Raw genomic sequence first — 25,431 nt, 5'->3', positions numbered from 1 at the left:
GTGTCCAAACTGATAACACAGCTTGGTGCCAAGCCAAATGATTCAATCAAAGCACATACTGTACTGTATGGGCAGTTCAAGGATTTTACAATTAATAAGATAATGCTGAGACACCTGAAAATAGATTAAAAGGGGATAGACATAATAATTTCAAGCTGTAAAATGCAATGGTAACAGATTATCCCAAAGTGGCCCCGTTATTAAGTCATTCTTCTACAAGGCTGTCCATTACAATCAGCGCTGGCTGTGCGTGTCAGGAATGTCCTACACCCCCCCCCCACCCCCAACGCTTTGCAGCTAAACTGATATTAGATTCTGCCTGTGATCAAGCAGACCAAGGAGAATCACACTGAACTGATATCTTCTACTCCACATCAGTGAAATGGATTTACGTTTTGCAGCTAATTAGAGCTGTAGAGAGATTCAAACATCAAAAGATGTTGTCAAACGTTTGATATATCGTCAACAGATCACTAACAATCCGAGAAGTAATGAAATAGCGTATAGTACGGCTTAACCCAGTGGTTCCCAAGAATATCTGCATTTTTTTTTCAAAGCACCTCTAGGATAAAAGTTGGTACTTGTTTCCTAGCACGGCCACAACGATCATGATCGTGGGCATCGTAAGGGAAAATCGGGGGCATTCGCATGCACTAAAAAAATCGGGTGCGATGGCCGCAACGCGATGCCCGCGATTTCCCCATAGGGAACAATGTTAAATGCCTCAATTTAGCCGCAATGCCCCCGATTTCCCATAGGAAACAATGGTAAATGGGCCAGAAACCCCCAAAAACACCCCTGAACAGTGAAATGTCCCCCCAAAAGTATTTTACGCCACCCCACAATCAACGCAAACCCGAAGCGTGGCGAGCGCAGCGAGCCCGCGAGGGGGCGGCGGTACGCGTCCTCCGACCTTTTCATACCCCCACTATCCACGTCGGCGTGGAGTTGAGAATAGAATAGTGTGGCGGGCGCAGCGAGCCACCGAGCCCGAAGCGTGGCGAGCGCAGCGAGCCCCGCGAGGGGACGCGGATACCTGCGAAGCCCGCGAAGGGACGCGTTTACCTGTGAAGGTATCCGCGTCCGCTCGCCACGCTTCGGGCTCGGTGGCTCGCTGCGCTCGCCACACTATTCTATTCTCAACTCCACGCCGACGTGGATAGTGGGGGTATGAAAAGGTCGGAGGACGCGTACCGCCGCCCCTCGCGGGCTCGCTGCGCTCGCCACGCTTCGGGTTCGTGTTGATCGTGGGGTGGCGTAAAATAGTTTGGGGGGGGAAATTTCACAGTTCAGGGGTGTTTTTGGGGGTTTCTGGCCCATTTACCATGGTTCACTATGATGATTTGGTGAAATTGAGGCATTTAACATTGTTCCCTATGGGAAATCGGGGGCATCGCGGGTACATTGAGCCATTTAACATTGTTTCCTATGGGGAAATCGTGGGCATCGCGTCTGCACCATTTAAGCCTTTTTTAGCCGCATACGACGCGACCGACACGATTTTCACTGTTTTCAATGCATTTCAATGGGAAAATCGGGGGCATTGCGTCGTTCGCGTCGTATACCACTAAAAATGACACACGATGCCCGCGATTGTGGCCGTGCTAGGAAACAAGTACCAAAAGTTTATTATTGATATATTTCAGAAATAATATTAATTTAAGTACATTTTGACTGCCTGTCATCCTTAAGCTGTGTATAGTGTTTTAGGCTTTTTCACAATGTCCACCTTGGTTATGTCGACCATTATTAGTTGACCTAGTGACTGCGTACCGTGTGCACATGGTGCAATTCTGGTTATCAGTTAAGACTATAAAGTCAACATCTAATAGTAAGTTAAAGTGAATTACACAGTGTTTAGATGCATTCGATGTGTGACTTTCTGGCCTGTAAAAAGGTATTTGGCCTAGGTGCATCCAAACTGCTTGATGAAAATGTGCAAAATAAGTTTCAGCTTCGCCTTTCGGAGAGTCAATCTCCTTTCTCAGGCTGCATCTTTGGATGAACTTGGACACTGTATTTATTTGGAACAGATGCACCAGCACTTTGTCCGGGGCTTCGCCCTAAGCCATCTGCGGTGGTGCCGCCACAGACTTTGCCCAAAGTATAGCCTACTACAACATCCCTATTGGGTGAGGTATTAATTGCTATTGATTGTACGTCTCATACAACGGAAAGTGTTTCTTCATCTGTTTGTTTCTTTTTGTAACATATACGTCATATTTTTTTAATAAATGATGTATACCTCTTCAATCTAAATATTTGTAGGTATTGGGAGTTGAATATCTTTTTATAAACACCTGTGCCGAACTATCCATTTTTTCTTGTAAATATCCTTTAAACCTGGACTGTAACACGGCTGTATTCCATTGTGCCACCCACGTCCCCGGACAAATGGCATTATGGTGGAGATGGGGTCACAGATGGTGAGGCCAATGACATAATGAAGGGGACATGACCGCTGACCCCAGTAACTGTAGCTACCTCAGGATGCTCCAGGCGTACCGGTAGAGAACCTGGCTATCCAAATGCAGTGACTGTGGGGTCAGCAGTGGTGCCGCCGATACAGCCCTGTGCTCTGTGGGGCGACACTGCTAGTACACCCCTAGCTACAGACCTGACCATTCTAGCGGAGTTTGGGAAGTACTGATTTAGGCATTTATTGACCTATTAAAACCTTCTCCTCTTCTTTTCCAAGAACGCAGCCCCCCAGCATTCACAGACAAACACTTCTATTTATAGATTTGAATTTTAGCTATTTCTACATTGAGACTGGTAAATAAAACAAACTGAATTTACCATAATATTATAAAATGTTGCCTGAGCCATACAGTGAACAGAGAATACTAATCAATGAATTCCATCCCTTACCTATGGATCTGGAATGCGTCAAGAGATGGGCAATATCCCTGTTGATTTTTCGTAGGTGTTCCTGACATTTGTCCCAGAGTCCTTTGCGCATGCTCGATAAGCCAGATATGAACAGGAATGCCATAAGTGGATTATTTAAGAACAGGGTGAAAAGGCTGCCGCGCTGAGAGTGATCTGTAAGAGAAGAGAACGGTTACACAACCATTGCAGGCACTACTCACACTAACGCTACCTCATAAATGCCCCAATCCCGTCTTCGAACCACAATCCCTACTTGTTTCTCCTGTGTCCTCTTCCAGTTGAAGTATAAGCTCTCTCATGAGCAGGACCCTCCCTATCCTTGTTTTTACATTTGTGCAATTGCAAATAATTGCTCGACTACGCGAGCATTGGCATTACGTATGGCCCTGAATTGGGTACCTTGTTTCCATTAGTTCAGTGTGATGGATCAAATGTTCCTAAAAACACTGTTTCGATTTACATGACACGTTATACATATGTGCCTTCATGCTAAGCATTTTAAAAAAGATAAAGGAGGCAAAAGGAGGTAACTATCTATTCCAACCGCGCCATAGAGTCAACTTTTTTGAATGGGGATAATTTACGCCACAAATGTCCTAAAGACGGGCGTTTCCGAAAAACGACATTGACCATTACAGTAAAGTTTACCTTTGCACCAGACCTGGAGTGACACCTGTACCTTATTGGATACACATTGGGGACATACACCCCCAGACGAGCACCCGAGCGCTAGAAAACTTCCCAATTCTGCAATACTTTCCTTGGACATATATGCCCAACACTATGGCTGGTCTTTCCAGGGTGCTTTACCGAAACGATTATAATAATCCATTGGATAACCTGTTGGAATTGGAGAACTCTTTATTCAGTATGACTATTTAAAAACTGGGTTGGCACAATGGAAGGACCACTTCTTATCATTAACTACCAAACAATTGTTCAAATCCTTTGAACTTCCTGTTAAATTGGTCCCTGTGATTTCTTATACAGAATTGTTTTTGAATATATTACACCGGACATCACCACACCGGCGTTATCCGATGGGACTGATCGATAATCACTTATGCCTGTGATGGGGTTCACAAAGGGCAGAATTGTACCACTGCTTGTGGGAATGTCCAATAGTCCGAGGTTTTTGGGTTCAAGCATCTAACTATCTAAGTATCTAACTTTCCCTTAACCTCTGAGTGGGCAATATTTGGCATTATGCCAGCGGGGACCCGAGTTCCGCAAGGAGTCATGAGATGATCAATTTATCAGCAGCTGCCAAGAAATGTATTCTTCAGCTTTGGCTGCACCCTACAGCTCCTCCGTTCTCCCCTTTTTTATAAACAAATTATTTCATACCTTTAGGATGGAATGGCTGGGAGCGCCCTTGCAAAAATAAAAGTTTACCGAAAACACTTGGGAGAGCTATATAGAAACCCCCTCTCTGTCACTAAAGGAGCAGGTTGGGAAATGCTTACATTATGGTATGAAGCACGGGTATACGCCCAAGGTCCCCCGATTTCATTGACTACCAGGTGAACTCATTTCATCCGTACGTGTAACACTGGTTGTAGCGGTGTTGTGGTGGCAGCGGACTCATGGCCTTCATACAGTTCTTTTTTTTATATATTTCTGTGTATTTGTGAACTTTTCTAAACAAAAACTATTGCAATGTACTACTGTAATTATAAACTCTTTTATTTGACGCGGAATATTTATCGGAATATGTGCACATTATGTTTATATTGTCTTGACTTATGATGCTTCACTGTCATTATTCTGCGTACATGTCACAGCAAGTGCCCACCTGGTTGTACCTATATTCCAGGTTGAGAACTGTAGCGCCAGATCAGGCTAACCTGTGGCTCACCAGTTGTTGTGAAACTACAAGTCCCAGCATGCCCTGCCACAGTTTCTTTATTATTGACGGTGTGTGTAGATACTATATCTGACCAGGTTTCAGGCAGTCTACGTTACTATTACACTAAACCCGCTGCTGTTACACTATTATGCCTGCAATGGAGTGGATCTTTGGGATTTATAATATGCGTATATGTCACCTGCTTAGTGCACCGTTGTTAGGGTAAGATGTACTAAGGGAAAAATGCGGTAAAACTCCTGTTTTACCACATTTTCCTATGTATTAAAACCCCGCCGCCACGATACCCTATAGAAACCTATGGGCTTCTTTTCGCCGCCCGACGCCTCTGCCGCAAACCCGCCGACCCCCCTGTCCCCCTCCCTCCTGGACCCGGAAGGTAAGCCCTGCCTCCCCCTAGTAAAGCCACCGGATGTCCTCTTGGCTGCAGAGGGGAGGAGGCGGCACCGGGGACAGCCTGCTTAGCTGTCCCCGGCGTGAGGGGAGAGGCAGGCGGCAGGGAGATGATGGAGATCCCCCGCACACCACAGTCCAGGTATCGCGGGGGGTCTCCGTCACCGCATTGCGATGCCAGCCGCATATGTCAATACATATGCGCTGGCATCGCGGCAAACGGGCGGCGATGTATTTTAATACACACCCTTAATCACTGTCTTTAGTACATGCTTACAGCTTGATGTCACTTACATACCTGAGATGTCCTCATGTAAATAATTAGCATCTCCCTTTGTACAAATGATTTCACTGAATGGATAAATCAGTATTCTCATGTTCTCCTTCTGAGAGCAATGGATTGAAGACGTATGTCACTGGCACTTACTGACAGTGCTGCGACACTGTGTGTGTTTGGAAATACGCCAGTCCACTCCACGCTTTGTTTAACTTGCTGATCTGTTCGAGTTCAGTAATCACAGAGGCCCCAGAAAGCTGAAGGCGGCCAGGAACTGACTGCCACATACATGGAACTGAGCTTCTTTGGTTGTAATATCAGGCATTGTGCTGCGATGCTGCAGTACAGTATTACATAACCTGCCGCTGCAGTACAGTATTACATAACCCATCACCGCCTACCAGACCTGTACCCCTTTCACACTGCATCTCAGAACCGGGTTATTGTTGGGTGGTTAAACCCCTTTCACACCGCACAAATAACCCTGGTCCGACCCAGGTTGTCGGTGCAGTGTGAAAGCAACCATTATGAAAAACCAGGGTCCAGCAGTTAAAAGAAAGGTTTTACCCGGGTCGGACCAAGATTACTGGGCAGTGTAAACGGGTAATCATCCCGTTTACACTATAGGGAGGAGGCAGCATCAGCTCCAAGCTTAATGAAGGGGTACAGGAGAGAAAAATGGTTGGGAACCCTGGCACTAGTGGATAGGAGCCATTTACTTGATTCAATTGTTAATGCAGCTATATATATATTTTTTTAAGTATGTAAATTAATAAATACATGGTAGCAAATAGAAGAAAGAAATATGTTTATGACAGCCACCCCAATGCACACGGCTATATTAACATGGACAACATTTTATATGGCAGCGATACCTTGTAAAGCCTTTGGGTACGCAGTAGGGGAAAGCAGGCACACCAGCGGCTGGCCAAACAAATTGGTAAAATTCTGCAACAACAACAACAAAGAGAGTTACACTGGAACAGGCACATACACATAATATCATGTCATACTAAAGTAAAGTAAAAGTAAAGGGGTTGTACTATGGTAAAATTATATAAAATATAAAGTACAATATGGGTACAATTATTCCATTTGAATGCACCTTTTAATCACCATGGAATCTCTTGTGCATATGAGGTGAAGTAATGTATGAGTGGTATATACGTATAATTTTTACTCTATTGGACAGAACGTCCAATAGAGTAAAAATTATACGTATATACCACTCATACATTACTTCACCTCATATGCACAAGAGATTCCAACAGCTCGGTACACAAGATAACAAACACAGGACACTTCTGATTTACTAACCAATACCCACAAAGCACCGTAACACTTGATCTTTCAGTTTCCATACTGTATACGTAATCTTCTAATACAGGCATGTCCAAACTGTGGCCCTCCAGCTGTTGTGAAACTACACATCCCAGCATGCCTTGCCATAGTTTTAGCATTCCCTATTAGCAAACTGTGGCAAAGCATGATGGGACGTGTAGTTTCACGACAGCTGGAGGGCCATAGTTTGGACATGCCTGTCCTAATAGAAGTTACCATAGACAGTGCTGTTTGCAGAAATCCAGTTGTATTATGGCTGGTATCCAATTAGCCACAATACTTTCTCAGGGCTAATGGATTTTACTGGGGCTAACCAACTTGCCTTGAAAAGCCGGCTTGAGCTGTCACTTATCAGGGATTTTGTTTCCCCTGCTTCAGGAAGCCAAAAGAAAATCACCCAAAACAACCCTGTTATTCTACTGAAAGGAGCATGTGCCTTAGTGCACCCCTTCTGATCCGCCACTGTAAACACAGGGATTTCTATTTTCTTGGAGAAAAAGAAGGTTAAAAAAAACTAAGGTAGGGTGAAAGGATTGCCAGAAATGATTGAGGATACAAAATAATAATAAATTATGATAAATATTCCCTTATAGCTCCTGTAAATCTTGCTTCCAAATCAAAATGTTAAGTATAGTCTTACTGTCGTATTCATACTAGCACCCTGCCCCTTTTAAAAATACATGCAGTTCCTCTTTCCTGCCAGGGGTGTCGCTGTCGGCTTGGTGCTTCTAGTGCAGTCTGGTCAGTATTGAGATACAAACCAGACTGTATTGAGGTACAGACCAGATAGACCAGAAGCACCACAGCAGAGAGTGACACCAGAGGCAGGAAAGAGGAACTTCATGTATTTTGAAAGGTGCAGAGTGCTAGAATGAACACTTATTGGTTACTCTGGGCAACACTCCACTTTTCTAAACTCGCAATTTAGTAAATATGTCTCTAAGACAGGATCTGTTCCATGTTGTGAATATGTACACGTTACGGGCAATTGCAAAGGCTCCTTTGGATACCCCTGTGGCTGTTCAATTAGCATATCTTCGCACTTTCCGCATACTGCAATGAATCCGGCTCACTGTTCAGATGCACAGCTGGAATGGCAATTTGCATGTATACAATACACAAGAATTACATGTCTACACATTTTACGCACTCGGAATACATTCCTATATAACATATTTACTGTGACTTTATTTTCTGGATTAGTATACAACCATTCCAAACTAGTCTGTTCAAGTATTGAAGGAGGAGAGAGAAAAAAAAAAAAGTCACTGCTCATTCCATCGGGAACTACAAGCTGCAGATCTGTGTCAGCTCTGACTAATAACAAGTTCCACAACTGGCAGGCCTCCATGTCTGTCACATTAAATACCAAGAGGACAGCGGAGGCTTCTGACAGCAGTTGGAGTCACAGCTGTGGCTGCTAGCATTACTAACAATGCCATCTAAATACAGTATCAGCTTGTGCCCAACTGCAGGAAGCAACGTGCCCAGCAGCTGTCACCAAACGCCCACTGCAAAAAAAAATAATAATAATTCCAGCGATGACCACGTATTCCCTTAACCTATTCCCTCCCTAGTAACTTGGTTGGTGTATTCTCCGCAGTCTTGGCGGTTTCACATCCAGAAACATGAGAACATACCTTGTACGCCACGCTGTTGGATGAATCTACAATGACAAATAAGGGTTTCCTGGTGAAGGGGTAGAGATCTCCAGGATGAAGGCTGCACGAAAAAAAAAAAAAAAAACGAAGTGAAAATCCCAGGGTGGCACCATGGGCACCAATACTGTACCTGAAAAAAAGAAGCTAACACAAAGCCATGAGCTACTATATAGATGAGTAATTGATTATTGTATGATCAAGCTTCTGCGACAACACCGCAAGTCTTGTTTGTGCTTCGCTGTTAAATATAACTTTAATAAATAAATTAATAAAGTGCCAGATGTATCAAGCTTAAAAAAGTGAAAAAGTGTAGAGTGATAAACCGTTCACGGTTAATAATTAATCCCCGTATTTGTGTGCATTACCTAATTATACCTACAGTATGATCCAATACTCCCTCTATAACAGGGCCAGAAGAACACGCCGGCAAACAGTTCATATTGCAGCATTTGTACAAAATAAATAAAAAATGGCCTCGGAAATAAAACCTGCCATGATCGCGGCTCACCAGTGCATCTCTTTGCAGGTCTGATTCCTCTTGTGTATAGCGTCGCCGTTGACAACATCTCGGTTGCAGTTGGTGAGGACTCCTCCAAAATCATAGGGACCTGTAATGATCCATCAACAAAGCAGCTTCAGCTGGAAACCTCCCCAACCTCAACATGCAGTCTGCAGACCACCCGGAGAGCTGGTTAATGTGGTGACTTTTAATGGTGCAATCTGACCGTGACAGACTTATAAATGAACAATTTTATATTACCTCTTAAGGTTGTTTTTTTTAGATAGTAAATTATTTAGATCGAATGCAGATTGCTAATCTATTGCAGTAATAATGATGATGCGTCGTATAGAGGAAGGATTGCACCCCAAAAGAAAAAAAAAACACATGTACTGTATCTATGCAGCGAGTTGGTTTTAAAAAAAAATCTTAGTGCATCATTTTAAATAAACCATGAAAATTAATGAAAACACTGTAATAACTCCATTATAGGGTGGTATTCAATGTCGAGGGCAATTTCTGACAGCATTGAAGGCGGATTTCGACAAAACAGATCCGATTTTAAAGCAAGTCGGATCTGTTTTGTCAGAAATGGCCGTTGATTGTCAAATTCATGGCCGGTTCTCGATACTCCATGGCCGTTTTTCTCGAACACGCCCACTTTTCGCCACTTGACAGGCGGAACATTGAATTACGCCTGTGTAGTCTCTGCGGTGCAGAGCGATAAAAGGCCAGGATTCCGACTATAGGAAATGCCCCCATAATCCAAAATCCCGTTTAAAACTAATGCTGCAGAAAGTGTTATTTATATATCGTTCCACATGAAAATCTTTTCGATACCAGTAACCTTAACACTAAAATAGGTCCTTGTAACCAATAGATGAGGGATGCGGAACCTTTGGCCTTCCAGCTGTTAGCATACCCTTCAACAGTGTGAACACGGCCAAATAGCCAAATTGTCAGGGCATGCTGGAAGGTGTAGTACAACAACAGCTGGAGTGCCAAAGGTTCCCCCAACCCCACTCTGGTGTTCAACAGTTACCTTTATTAGTACTTTTTTTTTTAAATAACTTTATTTATGTTTACAAATCTACCAATAAATTTAGTTACAGTCAATTAGTGAATGCGCACAAACAGAAATTGGCTATTTGGGAGAACATTTTTATACGTATGTGTATATTTTTTGCTCAACTTTACCGAGCAAAATGGCCTTAATCACAGAACACATTGCACACAGAGAAAGGTCGCGAATGTAGAGGGAGATTTATCAAAGCTTGGAGAGAGATGAAGTGAAGAGAGAATACAGGTTGAGTATCCCTTATGCAAAATGCTCGGGAACAGAAATATTTTGGATAACAGATTATTCTGTATTTCTGAATATTTCAATGAGGTATCTTGCATTTATGTTGTATAAACACACAAATGTATTTTATTTGTGCATGAACAAAGTCCGAAGATTGTGCGCTCTCTCAGGCACTGAATTTGAATGCCAAGCAATCATTTTCTTGCACAGATTTAGTGCCAGTTACAGATCATGTCCCCAATGTTGCCAGTTACATATCATGTCCTCAGTAGTGCTAGTTACAGATGTCCCCAGTAGTGCCAGTTACAGATCAGGTCCCAAATGTTGCCAGTTACATATCATGTGCCCAGTAGTGCCAGTTACATATCATGTCCCCAGTAGTGCCAGTTACATATCATTTGCTCAGTAGTGCCAGTTACATATCATGTCCTCAGTAGCGCCAGTCACATATCATGTCCCCAGTAACGCTGGCACAGATGTCCCCAGTAGAGGCAGTTACATATCATGTCCCGAGTAGTGCCAGTTACATATCATGTCCCGAGTAGTGCTGGCACAGATGTCCCCAGTAGTGCCGGTTACATATCATGTCCCCAGTAGTGCCGGTTACATATCATGTCCCCAGTAGTGCCAGTTACATATCATTTGCCCAGTAGTGCCAGTTACATATCATGTCCTCAGTAGCGCCAGTCACATATCATGTCCCCAGTAACGCTGGCACAGATGTCCCCAGTAGAGGCAGTTACATATCATGTCCCGAGTAGTGCCAGTTACATATCATGTCCCGAGTAGTGCTGGCACAGATGTCCCCAGTAGTGCCGGTTACATATCATGTCCCCAGTAGCGCCGGTTACATATCATGTCCCCAGTAGCGCCGGTTACATATCATGTCCCCAGTAGCGCCGGTTACATATCATGTCCCCAGTAGCGCCGGTTACATATCATGTCCCCAGTAGCGCCAGTTACATATCATGTCCCCAGTAGCGCCAGTTACATATCATGTCCCCAGTAGCGCCAGTTACATATCATGTCCCCAGTAGCGCCAGTTACATATCATGTCCCCAGTAGCGCCAGTTACATATCATGTCCCCAGTAGCGCCAGTTACATATCATGTCCCCAGTAGCGCCAGTTACATATCATGTCCCCAGTAGCGCCAGTTACATATCATGTCCCCAGTAGCGCCAGTTACATATCATGTCCCCAGTAGCGCCAGTTACATATCATGTCCCCAGTAGCGCCAGTTACATATCATGTCCCCAGTAGCGCCAGTTACATATCATGTCCCCAGTAGCGCCAGCTACATATCATGTCCCCAGTAGCGCCAGTTACATATCATGTCCCCAGTAGCGCCAGCTACATATCATGTCCCCAGTAGCGCCAGCTACATATCATGTCCCCAGTAGTGCAGGTTACATATCATGTCCTCAGTAGTGCAGGTTACATATCATGTCCCCAGTAGTGCCAGTTACATATCATGTCCCCAGTAGTGCCAGTTACATATCATGTCCCCAGTAGTGCCAGTTACATATCATGTCCCCAGTAGTGCCAGTTACATATCATGTCCCCAGTAGTGCCAGTTACATATCATGTCCCCAGTAGTGCCAGTTACATATCATGTCCCCAGTAGTGCCAGTTACATATCATGTCCCCAGTAGTGCCAGTTACATATCATGTCCCCAGTAGTGCCAGTTACATATCATGTCCCCAGTAGTGCCAGTTACATATCATGTCCCCAGTAGCGCCAGTTACATATCATGTCCCCAGTAGCGCCGGTTACATATCATGTCCCCAGTAGCGCCGGTTACATATCATGTCCCCAGTAGCGCCGGTTACATATCATGTCCCCAGTAGCGCCGGTTACATATCATGTCCCCAGTAGCGCCGGTTACATATCATGTCCCCAGTAGCGCCGGTTACATATCATGTCCCCAGTAGCGCCGGTTACATATCATGTCCCCAGTAGCGCCGGTTACATATCATGTCCCCAGTAGCGCCGGTTACATATCATGTCCCCAGTAGCGCCGGTTACATATCATGTCCCCAGTAGCGCCAGTTACATATCATGTCCCCAGTAGCGCCAGTTACATATCATGTCCCCAGTAGCGCCAGTTACATATCATGTCCCCAGTAGCGCCAGTTACATATCATGTCCCCAGTAGCGCCAGTTACATATCATGTCCCCAGTAGCGCCAGTTACATATCATGTCCCCAGTAGCGCCAGTTACATATCATGTCCCCAGTAGCGCCAGTTACATATCATGTCCCCAGTAGCGCCAGTTACATATCATGTCCCCAGTAGTGCCAGTTACATATCATGTCCCCAGTAGTGCCGGTTACATATCATGTCCCCAGTAGTGCCGGTTACATATCATGTCCCCAGTAGTGCCAGTTACATATCATGTCCCCAGTAGTGCCAGTTACATATCATGTCCCCAGTAGTGCCAGTTACATATCATGTCCCCAGTAGTGCCAGTTACATATCATGTCCCCAGTAGTGCCAGTTACATATCATGTCCCCAGTAGTGCCAGTTACATATCATGTCCCCAGTAGTGCCAGTTACATATCATGTCCCCAGTAGCGCCAGTTACATATCATGTCCCCAGTAGCGCCAGTTACATATCATGTCCCCAGTAGCGCCAGTTACATATCATGTCCCCAGTAGCGCCAGTTACATATCATGTCCCCAGTAGCGCCAGTTACATATCATGTCCCCAGTAGCGCCAGTTACATATCATGTCCCCAGTAGCGCCAGTTACATATCATGTCCCCAGTAGCGCCAGTTACATATCATGTCCCCAGTAGCGCCGGTTACATATCATGTCCCCAGTAGCGCCGGTTACATATCATGTCCCCAGTAGCGCAGGTTACATATCATGTCCCCAGTAGCGCAGGTTACATATCATGTCCCCAGTAGCGCCGGTTACATATCATGTCCCCAGTAGCGCCGGTTACATATCATGTCCCCAGTAGCGCCAGTTACATATCATGTCCCCAGTAGCGCCAGTTACATATCATGTCCCCAGTAGCGCCAGTTACATATCATGTCCCCAGTAGCGCCAGTTACATATCATGTCCCCAGTAGCGCCAGTTACATATCATGTCCCCAGTAGCGCCAGTTACATATCATGTCCCCAGTAGCGCCAGTTACATATCATGTCCCCAGTAGCGCCAGTTACATATCATGTCCCCAGTAGCGCCAGTTACATATCATGTCCCCAGTAGCGCCAGTTACATATCATGTCCCCAGTAGCGCCAGTTACATATCATGTCCCCAGTAGCGCCAGTTACATATCATGTCCCCAGTAGCGCCAGTTACATATCATGTCCCCAGTAGCGCCGGTTACATATCATGTCCCCAGTAGCGCCGGTTACATATCATGTCCCCAGTAGCGCCGGTTACATATCATGTCCCCAGTAGCGCCGGTTACATATCATGTCCCCAGTAGCGCCGGTTACATATCATGTCCCCAGTAGCGCCGGTTACATATCATGTCCCCAGTAGCGCCAGTTACATATCATGTCCCCAGTAGCGCCAGTTACATATCATGTCCCCAGTAGCGCCAGTTACATATCATGTCCCCAGTAGCGCCAGTTACATATCATGTCCCCAGTAGCGCCAGTTACATATCATGTCCCCAGTAGCGCCAGTTACATATCATGTCCCCAGTAGCGCCAGTTACATATCATGTCCCCAGTAGTGCCAGTTACATATCATGTCCCCAGTAGTGCCAGTTACATATCATGTCCCCAGTAGTGCCAGTTACATATCATGTCCCCAGTAGTGCCGGTTACATATCATGTCCCCAGTAGTGCCGGTTACATATCATGTCCCCAGTAGTGCCAGTTACATATCATGTCCCCAGTAGTGCCAGTTACATATCATGTCCCCAGTAGTGCCAGTTACATATCATGTCCCCAGTAGTGCCAGTTACATATCATGTCCCCAGTAGTGCCAGTTACATATCATGTCCCCAGTAGTGCCAGTTACATATCATGTCCCCAGTAGTGCCAGTTACATATCATGTCCCCAGTAGTGCCAGTTACATATCATGTCCCCAGTAGTGCCAGTTACATATCATGTCCCCAGTAGTGCCAGTTACATATCATGTCCCCAGTAGTGCCAGTTACATATCATGTCCCCAGTAGTGCCAGTTACATATCATGTCCCCAGTAGTGCCAGTTACATATCATGTCCCCAGTAGCGCCAGTTACATATCATGTCCCCAGTAGCGCCAGTTACATATCATGTCCCCAGTAGCGCCAGTTACATATCATGTCCCCAGTAGCGCCAGTTACATATCATGTCCCCAGTAGCGCCAGTTACATATCATGTCCCCAGTAGCGCCGGTTACATATCATGTCCCCAGTAGCGCAGGTTACATATCATGTCCCCAGTAGCGCCGGTTACATATCATGTCCCCAGTAGCGCCAGTTACATATCATGTCCCCAGTAGCGCCAGTTACATATCATGTCCCCAGTAGCGCCAGTTACATATCATGTCCCCAGTAGCGCCAGTTACATATCATGTCCCCAGTAGCGCCAGTTACATATCATGTCCCCAGTAGCGCCAGTTACATATCATGTCCCCAGTAGCGCCAGTTACATATCATGTCCCCAGTAGCGCCAGTTACATATCATGTCCCCAGTAGCGCCAGTTACATATCATGTCCCCAGTAGCGCCAGTTACATATCATGTCCCCAGTAGCGCCAGTTACATATCATGTCCCCAGTAGCGCCAGTTACATATCATGTCCTCAGTAGCGCCAGTTACATATCATGTCCCCAGTAGCGCCAGTTACATATCATGTCCCCAGTAGCGCCAGTTACATATCATGTCCCCAGTAGTGCCAGTTACATATCATGTCCCCAGTAGTGCCAGTTACATATCATGTCCCCAGTAGTGCCAGTTACATATCATGTCCCCAGTAGTGCCAGTTACATATCATGTCCCCAGTAGTGCCAGTTACATATCATGTCCCCAGTAGTGCCAGTTACATATCATGTCCCCAGTAGTGCCAGTTACATATCATGTCCCCAGTAGTGCCAGTTACATATCATGTCCCCAGTAGTGCCAGTTACATATCATGTCCCCAGTAGTGCCAGCTACATATCATGTCCCCAGTAGTGCCAGTTACATATCATGTCCCCAGTAGTGCCAGCTACATATCATGTTCCCAGTAGTGCAGGTTACATATCATGTCCTCAGTAGTGCCAGTTACATATCATGTCCCCAGTAGTGCCAGTTACATATCATGTCCCCAGTAGTGCCAGCTACATATCATGTTCCCAGTAGTGCAGGTTACATATCATGTCCTCAGTAGTGCAGGTTACATATCATGTCCCCAGTAGTGCCAGCTACAGATGACCCCAAGTAGTGTTTTTAGCGAAAAATAAATAAAAATTGCATTCTGGATATTTGATTAAAGGGATACTCCACCTGTACAAAGCACATCGCCTAATTGTCCTTTTGAAATACAGCATGTAAAGGAAAGGCCCATACACACTAGGCGATGGGGGCCGCAGCCCATATAATAAACAATATCGGCCGTAAGTCCTGATATTGTGCATGCACGCTGAATGTTATCGGTATTCGATATCATTCAGTGACGTCCCCCGGACCCTCTGAACATGCGAGTCGTTAGGCTATATAGCCAAATTGACCTGTATGTTCAGCAGACAATTACTGTCAAGGACAGGTGGGAGTGCGCATCGCTAACAGCACTGAGTGTACGCACTAGACGGTATTGTGAACGCTATCGCTCTGAAGCCCCTTTCTGACCGATACCTTTCACATTATCCTCTTGTGTGTATGGGACGTAACAGAAGCTGACTGGCAAGACTTTATCTCTCTCCACTTCATATTTATCCAAACTGATACAATTAAAACCCCCCATACATTACGGCGAGGTATTGCATGCATAGCCGGTACAGTTATACAGTGTCCATGATTTATGTTGACATAGACACCAAAAAACCCCATGAAAAACGCATGTCGACTTTTTTCATGTAAACCTTTTCCACGGCGTCCATATTTTAAAAAATTATATTCATAAACTGACTGGTTGATTTGGACAACTTCTCCCCTGCTTGATGCATTAACCCGACAGTTCTATATAACATACAGAGAACACAGTGCTAGCGCTAATACTCTGCGGTCTCCCGGACTCTGCTGGTAATCGCTTCCTGCACCTGCTGGTCCGTAACACATGCTGACTGGTAACCAGTGGTAAGCCATGCACACAGGAGCGGGCAATGGACAGCATGCTTCAGATAAAGGAATGCACGTTTAATCCAGCTGATGAGCAGTGATTTATGGATGCATTATAACCTCTCCAGGCTTGGTCAACGGGCGCACGGTCATGGTCACTGCGTGTATTCTATATATATTCTAAATCATTCATAGAAATAAACTGATGTTGTTAGATAGGGTGTGGACCGTTAGGTCTACAGCAACTAGGTCAACACCATTAGGCCGACATGGGTCAAGGTCGACAAGACATTAGGTCGAAATAAGCATTAGGTCGACATGGGCAAGGTTGACATTCAAAAGGGTTTTTTTCGCTGTTTGTTTTTTTTTTTTAATCCAAATGTCGACACAGTCGACATGGACACAGTTTGAAGTGCACAGCATGCAGCCACTCGCATCGCATGCTTCGGGAACAGTATCTCGCTACGCTCGGCACACTATTTTATTCTCCCACCACGCCCTAGTGGATGCTAGGGCATGAAATACTGCCTGTCGGCACATGTCGGCTCAAAAAACAGTTGACCTTTTGACTGTCGACCTTGCCCAAGTCGACCTAATGACCTGTGGACCTAGACCCATGTCGACCTAGTTGCTGTAGACCTAATGACCGTATCCGGTTAGATAAACAGGATAGCTGGAAGTAGACCAAGCATGAAAGGGCCAATCTAAGAAATTCGAAATCAATAAATAGGATGAACATTGGCATTTGGGACCGACACATTAGGGGAGTATTAGGGCAAATTCCCGTTCTGCTGGGGGATCGGAGATAACATGTTAGAAATCCTCAATTCGGACCAAGAAACAGCTTTAGGGGAGTATGGGATTTTTAACATTCTTTTTTTTTTTGTGATCACCAATTGGCGCATTGGATCAGATCGGCAGAATGGGGAATCGGGCTGTAGATGTGAAGTCTGCATTGTCAGGAACACGGCTGCCTTGTCTTTCCCTGCAGGTAATGTGGATTGTGACCATCTCGGATTATTATGCCGTTTTATTTGGAAAGGCATAACCAAATGATCACAGAGCCAGTGATTGCAATCGGGAAAGACCTCTAAGGCTCATGACAAGTGACTATATTACAAATCTCACTTCTGAACATATCGTTTACATGAGGGGGCCTCCGGTTCAATGCTTAAAGCTTGGAATTAATGACATGTGATTCCAGTAGATGGTTGTGCAATGGTAGCCATGACAATATATATGGGATGTTAAGCCGCAGCACCACTGGAGGGGCCAGTAACACAGAGCAGCCATGTATATATTGCAGGTTGGGCTGCTCCAGCGGTGAGGCACTCAATGCACAGCATGGAATAAAGAGAATTGAAGCCCTGTCTATGACAGGGAGCATTCCTTTATCGTACCTTCATAGTCAGAGCGACCTGTTGGGAAGACTCCTGTGGCAGACAGGTAAATCAGAAGGGCGCTGTTCGCGGGCAGCTCCTGGAACAGAAAATATAGGTGCACATTGGTTTTCTGTAACAGAGGGCGACTCTATGACCATGAATAAAACATCAGAGACATCACAAATAACAGGTACTGGCTGTAAGCTTAAACCACTTCAGTAGTATGCCCGGAATTTTTCCGGGTTGAGCAGCGCTGCAGAGGCGGGTTCTCCCGGAAAATTTCCGGGCATACCATCGATATGGTTATTGTAAAAAAACAATCTCTAGATTACCACCCCCCAAACACCGGCTAACTTGTACAGCGCCAGTGATAGAAAAATTAGGAGTATTTTATCAAAGGACAGCCTCATGCATGCGTACTACAAGCCGTACGCACGAGGAGTGTATCGATTATTGCCAAGCCGTGCAATCGGGTCTCAGTAACCCCCCATATTGGGATGGTATTCTGCTAAGTGCAGAATAATGGGTAAAATATGCAAGGCAGATGTATGGGGGTGCTGTATGGATGGGTGATTTTAGGTTTGCAAGTGGGCTACAGCTGTTTTAAACAAAATTTTTAAGTTGCTTAAATGACAAAAATAAACTGGCAGCCATTTTTATTGTCAAATTAAGATGAACCGTATGGTGATAACGGCATTTCACGTAAACAGGTTTGGTGCACTACCCTTAATAAGAGCAGAGCAGACGTTCAAGATGGCAGCACTGAGGTTCCCGCAACGACCTTAAAGGCCCCCATACATTAGGCTGACTTGTCCTAAGGACAAGTTGGCCTAATGTTGGCCCCGACTTCCCCTGAGCTCCCTCGGCAGCTCCTGATATGATTTGGCACTTGATGCGCCATTTTTTACATGTGATAAATCGGATCGATTTATCACATGTAAATCCGGGGGAGCTGCAGGAGAGCAGGGTCTGGGAGGGAGCTTACAGGTGGGGTGGCGTCAGGGTCCGGGGCGGGTGCAGGATCCGGTCCGTGGGAGCTGCAGAAGGGGTAGTGAGCTACCGGCAGGAGAGGTGGCGGGGTCCGGTCCAGCTTCAGGAGGGGTAGTGGGATAGTGGGTGGACTGGAGAGGTAGCGGGGAGTGGGGACCGCATAACAGAGTCCGGGTAGCAGCGAGCGGGATAATAGGAAACATCCTATTCAAAAGACTGGGCGGTCGCTGATTGGCCGAGAGCTCAGCCAATCAGCAGCCGCCCTGCCCGCCCAGTAATCAGATCGGACGTCATACCCTACGCGATTTGTGAAATTTCACCAGATTTCTCTGCCCGATCCTCCAGAATCGGGTGAACTCGGGCCCAAATCACGTAGTGTATGGGGGCCTTTAGAGTGTGGTATATTCCTCCCCCAAACCAAAAATATACTGGTAGGTTAACTGGATCACACTAGAGTGTGTGTACATGGACTAGATGGGCCAAGTGTTTATTATCTTATGCAGCACGGCCTCCGCTCCCCCCCTGCCTGCTATGCGATGCCGGCACCCTGGTAACGGCAGACGCCAAAACTTTACCATGTGTGCACACACCAGAAGATGAGCAGTGGTCCAGCCAGGCCAAGCAACTCCGCTACATACAGCGCACCAAACCAAAACAAAGCATGACGTTATCACCATACACTTGATGATTAATTTCAGTGGAAGTAGTGGCCTGGGCTGACGGGAAAATAGAGAACATTACACACACGAGAGGTCTTATTACCGTGCTTATACAAAATGATAAATCCCCAGATAGTGCCATACAAGCCAGCGGTACCCACAACACTACTTCCTTCTGTTCCTCCACCATCTCTGCATCTCTAGCCACCATGACTCATAACACTACTTCCTTCTGTTCCTCCACCATCTCTGCATCTCTAGCCACTGGTACTCACAACACTATATCCTTCTGTTCCTCCACCATCTCTAGCCACCAGTACTCAAAACACTACTTCCTTCTGTTCCTCCACCAGCTCTAGCCCCCAGTACTCACAACACTACTTCCTTCTGTTCCTCCACAACACTACTTCCTTCTGTTCCTCCACCAGCTCTAGCCCCCAGTACTCACAACACTACTTCCTTCTGTTCCTCCACCTTCTCTGCATCTCTAGCCACCAGTGGCACTGCTACGCTAATACCTAACATGTGATGTTTTCTTCAGGAACTTAAAAGCTTGTCACCATCAGCGGCTAATTACAGCTTGCATAACCCCCCTGCCACACCAACCCGACAGCATGACCTACTTCTCTCAGGAAAAAAAAAAATCAATATTAATAAACAAAACTGCTGCTGCTTGATGCCTCTGGGCACAGGCCAGCTATGTGTCCCACTTGCCGGGCACCTGTGGATCTCGCTTGCAGTTCCAGGAAAATACCAGGGTTATACTGCAACCCGTTATAACAAATTAATATATATCTAGCACTATTTTTTTTTGCAGGAGTTTAAAGGAAATTCTGGGTACTTAAAATAATAATAATAATAATAAAAAAACAAAAAACATTATGTACATGGAACAGAGCTACATCATTAAGTGTATTACTGTCATGTATATGATGTAACTTACATTAGTAGATAAAATACATAATCTCTTATCCATACATTCATTATATCCCGCATTGATTATTGCAATAGTCTCCTAGCTGGTCTTCCCAAGAACAGACTCTCACCACTGCAATCCACTCTAAATGCTGCTGCTAGGCTGATCTTCCTAACAAGACGCTCATTGTCTGCTGATCCGCTCTGCCATTCCCTCTATTGGTTGCCTGTATATTACCGTATTCAATATAAAACACTTCTACTTGCTTATAAAGCTATTAACCATACTACACCAGCATATATCTCTGCACTTATCACAAAATATCTCCCATCTCGACCACTACGCTCTACACAAGATCTGCGTCTCTCTTCTGCAAAAGTATCTTCTGCGCTATATAAGACGCTGTAACGGAATCTGCTGCGCTATATAAGACGCTGTAACAGAAGCTGCTGCGCTATATAAGAAACTGTAACAGAATCTGCTGCGCTATATAAGACACTAATGGAATCTGCTGCGCTATATAGACACTGTAACGGAATCTGCTGCGCTATATAAGACACTGTAATGGAATCTGCTGCGCTATATAAGACGCTGTAACCGAAGCTGCTGCGCTATATAAGAAACTGTAACGGAATCTGCTGCGCTATATAAGACATTGTAACGGAATCTGCTGCGCTGTATAAGACACTGTAACGGAATCTGCTGCGCTATATAAGAACCTGTAACGGAATCTGCTGCGCTATATTAGACACTGTAACGGAATCTGCTGCGCTATATAAGACGCTGTAACCGAAGCTGCTGCGCTATATAAGAAACTGTAACGGAATCTGCTGCGCTATATAAGACACTGTAACGGAATCTGCTGCGCTGTATAAGACACTGTAACGGAATTTGCTGCGCTATATAAGAACCTGTAACGGAATCTGCTGCGCTGTATAAGACACTGTAACGGAATCTGCTGCGCTATATAAGAACCTGTAACGGAATCTGCTGCGCTGTATAAGACACTGTAACGGAATCTGCTGCGCTATATAAGACACTGTAACGGAATCTGCTGCGCTATATAAGACACTGTAACGGAATCTGCTGCGCTGTATAAGACACTGTAACGGAATCTGCTGCTCTATATAAGACGCTGTAACGGAATCTGCTGCGCTATATAAGAACCTGTAACGGAATCTGCTGCGCTATATAAGACACTGTAACGGAATCTGCTGCGCTATATAAGACACTGTAACAGAATATGCTGCGCTATATAAGACACTGTAACAGAATCTGCTGCGCTATATAAGACACTAATGGAATCTGATGCACTATATAAGACACTGTAACGGAATCTGCTGCGCTATATAAGACACTGTAACAGAATCTGCTGCGCTATATAAGACACTAATGGAATCTGATGCACTATATAGACACTTTAACGGAATCTGCTGCGCTATATAAGACACTGTAACGGAATCTGCTGCGCTATATAAGACACTGTAATGGAATCTGCTGCGCTATATAAGACACTGTAATGGAATCTGCTGCGCTATATAAGACACTGTAAAGGAATCTTCTGCACTATATAAGACACTGTAACGGAATCTGCTGCTATATAAGACACTGTAACGGAATCTACTGCTATATAAGACATTGTAACGGAATCTGCTGCACTATATAAGAAACTGTAAATAAATAAGATTCCATTGCATTGCTTTGTGCCTGCTTCTGGTGTAGGGTGGCCAATCCCGGGATCGGGATCGGCGGGATCCCGGGATTTGGCCCCCAAAACGCCGGGATTTCAATCCCGGGATTGGAATTTCCAATCCCGGGATTTCGGGATTAAACTGCGCATGCGCAGTTTAATGCCGGGCAGCGTCTGAGCACTCAGACGCTGCCCGGCTTCTCCCAATCCCCGCAGTGCGCAGCGTGACGAGGTCACGCTGCGAGGTCACGCTGCGCAGGGCACAGCCGCACGTCCACGGCTGCCCGCCCGCCCGTCCAGCGCTCCCGGCCACCTGCCCGCCCACCCACCCAGCGCTGACGGCCGGCAGCACTCACGGCCGGCCACCCGCCCGCTCACCCACCCAGCGCTCACGGGGACCCAGCGGCAGCGGTCCCTGCCACCCACCCGCCCACCCAGCGGTACCTGCCACCCACCCGCCCACCCAGCGGTACCTGCCAAAGGTACCTGCCACCCACCCGCCCACCTAGCGGTCCCTGCCACACACCCGCCCTCCCACCCAGCGCTCCCTGCCACCCACCCGCCCTCCCACCCAGCGCTCCCTGCCACCCACCCGCCCTCCCACCCAGCGCTCCCTGCCACCCACCCGCCCTCCCACCCAGCGGTCCCTGCCACCCACCCGCCCTCCCACCCAGCGGTCCCTGCCACCCACCCGCCCAGCGCTTGGGCGGCCAGGGTGTTTTTTATTATTAGGGAAGCCAATCCCGGGATCCCGGGAATCCCGGGATTGAGCATTTTTCAATCCCGGGATTGAAAAAATGCCCCGGGATTGGCATCCCTATTCTGGTGTAACAGTGCAGTGTAAGCAGACGGTGACTGTGTAGGACTGGCACTAGGCTGAGTAACAGGCCAATTCTAATTCATACAATTAACCACCTGTGACACACAACAAAATCTGTTATCTGTTAGTTTTTATGGTAATGTAAAGTGCGGCGAGACCTCTGACAAACATTACATACCACAGACAGTGCATAAACATAAACACCCACTGACCTTGAAAGATGCCGCAAGGAAGGTATAGAGCTGACTGAAGGTAGGCTTATAGAGAAGGTATTTATGAGGGTTCTCTCGTTTCGTTGGCTTCTCTGTAGGGTCCTGAAAATCAGAAACATTCTGTCATTCACAGCTCGGTCCCGCCCCTTGCACAGAGTCGGAGCCATCGGCCGCGCACAAACAGCGATGGCAATGCACAGAATAAGTCCCTGCCATCGATGGTTTGTGTAACCATCACCATTGATGGTATCATCGATAGACATCCCTACTACAGATGGCTATCTCAAAAGTAAGGAAATTAATCACCATCTTTTAATGGTATACTGTGCGTCGGTGGTCCATTACTACAGCAAATGATTCATGGTCAATTTGAGGAGTATAAACAGTGCCTGTGCCTGCCATAGTCATTATTATCCTATACCTATCATTATCCTTTGGAACCGAGGGATCTGCAACACCCAATTACAGTGTACGTCAGTAGTGTCAAACTCATGGCCCACCAGCTGTTGTGGAACTACATTTACCAGCATGCCCTGCCACATTTAGCAATCAATTGATATAAAATCTGTGGTAGCGCATGCTGGGAAGTGTAGTTCCACAATAGCTGGAGCACCACGAGTTTGACACCACTGGTGTACATAAACAAATAAGCAAAACATGAAAACGGTAATTTAAGGCCCCCAACACTTCTCCGAGGTATTGCATAGAGTGTCGCATCTGTTACCGCGGCAACTGCCCACCGAGGAGCCGCCAGACTCCCTAGCGGTTAGGATTGCATATGAAACCTCGTGTACGGTCACTTTGCTGATGCTGTAGTGCCAGTGATTCCAGAAAGTTGGGGAACTGCAGTCGTAAGCCTCCGCTGTCAACTGTCACTTCACAAACATGTACCACAGACACAGCAACTGAAATATTACACTATCACTAGCAAACATTGTAGGACCCTCACAGGATGACACAAGCAGCTTTTATCTCAATATCCAATCACTATGATCGAGCACAAACTGCGTTTCCTGGGATGTCCTCATACCCCGTCTACGCATTTAACAGATCAATTCAGTCTCATTTTTTTGCCAACAATTTGAACTGTGCACCATTAGTTTAACCTCTTGCAACCAGCTCAACAGGCATTTCTGCGAATGAATAAGACATGCAGTGATTCTGCTTGCTGGCCAGTAGATAAGTACATCCCCAGAATGCTTAGCCAGGGAGAGCTGAGAAGGAAACAAGCTGTACCAGCCTTCCCTCATTACAAATACAAAATGCTCTTTGCATTATTAAGCATTTCGTTATTTAATCTTCCCACATCTCCAATATTTCTCACAAAGCAGAAGGGTAATGTGAGTGCAAAGCTGTGTCATATATACTGTATGCAGGATAAATCAGGGCCACCTCTTCTATAACACAATATACTGGCCAGGCTGCACTACCCTGAGCACCTGCACACTCATTACTCCATAGTTATCCTCCCCCTTACTGCCTACATATCCCAGGCTCTTCCCCCTGTGTGTTTATGCAGGCTTCTGCGGCTACGCTGCCTACACACCTATCTCTTCTATAACACAATATACTGGCCAGGCCGCACTACCCTGAGCACCTGCACACTCATTACTCCATAGTTATCCTCCCCCTTACTGCCTACATATCCCAGGCTCTTCCCCCTGTGTGTTTATGCAGGCTTCTGCGGCTACGCTGCCTACACACCTATCTCTTCTATAACACAATATACTGGCCAGGCCGCACTACCCTGAGCTCCTGCACACTCATTACTCCATAGTTATCCTCCCCCTACTGACTACATAGCCCAGGCTCCTCCCTGTGTGTGTGTATGCAGGCTTCTGGGGCTACGCTGCCTACATACCTATCTCTTCTATAACACAATATACTGGCCAGGCTGCACTACCCTGAGCACCTGCACACTCATTACTCCATAGTTATCCTCCCCCTTACTGCCTACATATCCCAGGCTCTTCCCTGTGTGTGTATGCAGGCTTCTGCGGCTACGCTGCCTACACACCTATCTCTTCTATAACACAATATATTGGCCAGGCCGCACTACCCTGAGCACCTGCACACTCATTACTCCATAGTTATCCTCCCCTACTGACTACATATCCCAGGCTCTTCCCTGTGTGTGTATGCAGGCTTCTGGGGCTACGCTGCCTACATACCTATCTCTTCTATAATACAATATACTGACCAGGCTGCACTACCCTGAGCACCTGCACACTCATTACTCCATAGTTATCCTCCCCCTTACTGCCTACATATCCCAGGCTCTTCCCCCTGTGTGTGTATGCAGGCTTCTGCGGCTACGCTGC

The 25,431-nt window shown here is 46.2% G+C and overlaps 1 protein-coding gene across 2 annotated transcripts in view; it reads right to left on the bottom strand.

Moving 5' to 3' along the window:
• SCAI (suppressor of cancer cell invasion) overlaps positions 1 to 25,431 on the bottom strand; it is a 108,317-nt gene that overhangs the window by 2,850 nt on the left and 80,036 nt on the right. For both annotated transcript variants that reach the window (XM_083160982.1, XM_083160983.1), the window contains exons 10-15: positions 23,111 to 23,212; positions 17,842 to 17,920; positions 8,940 to 9,039; positions 8,411 to 8,492; positions 6,305 to 6,377; positions 2,872 to 3,045 (exon numbers count right to left, since the gene is read on the bottom strand). In XM_083160982.1, coding sequence (XP_083017108.1) covers positions 2,872 to 3,045; positions 6,305 to 6,377; positions 8,411 to 8,492; positions 8,940 to 9,039; positions 17,842 to 17,920; positions 23,111 to 23,212 — 610 coding nt within the window. The remainder of the gene's footprint in view (positions 1 to 2,871; positions 3,046 to 6,304; positions 6,378 to 8,410; positions 8,493 to 8,939; positions 9,040 to 17,841; positions 17,921 to 23,110; positions 23,213 to 25,431) is intronic.

The sequence above is a fragment of the Crinia signifera genome, chromosome 9, assembly GCF_055691185.1.
Source record: "Crinia signifera chromosome 9, ASM5569118v1, whole genome shotgun sequence".
Taxonomy (NCBI): domain Eukaryota; kingdom Metazoa; phylum Chordata; class Amphibia; order Anura; family Myobatrachidae; genus Crinia; species Crinia signifera.
Note: the sequence above shows the minus strand (reverse complement) of the source record. Positions and strands in the feature narration are given on the sequence as shown.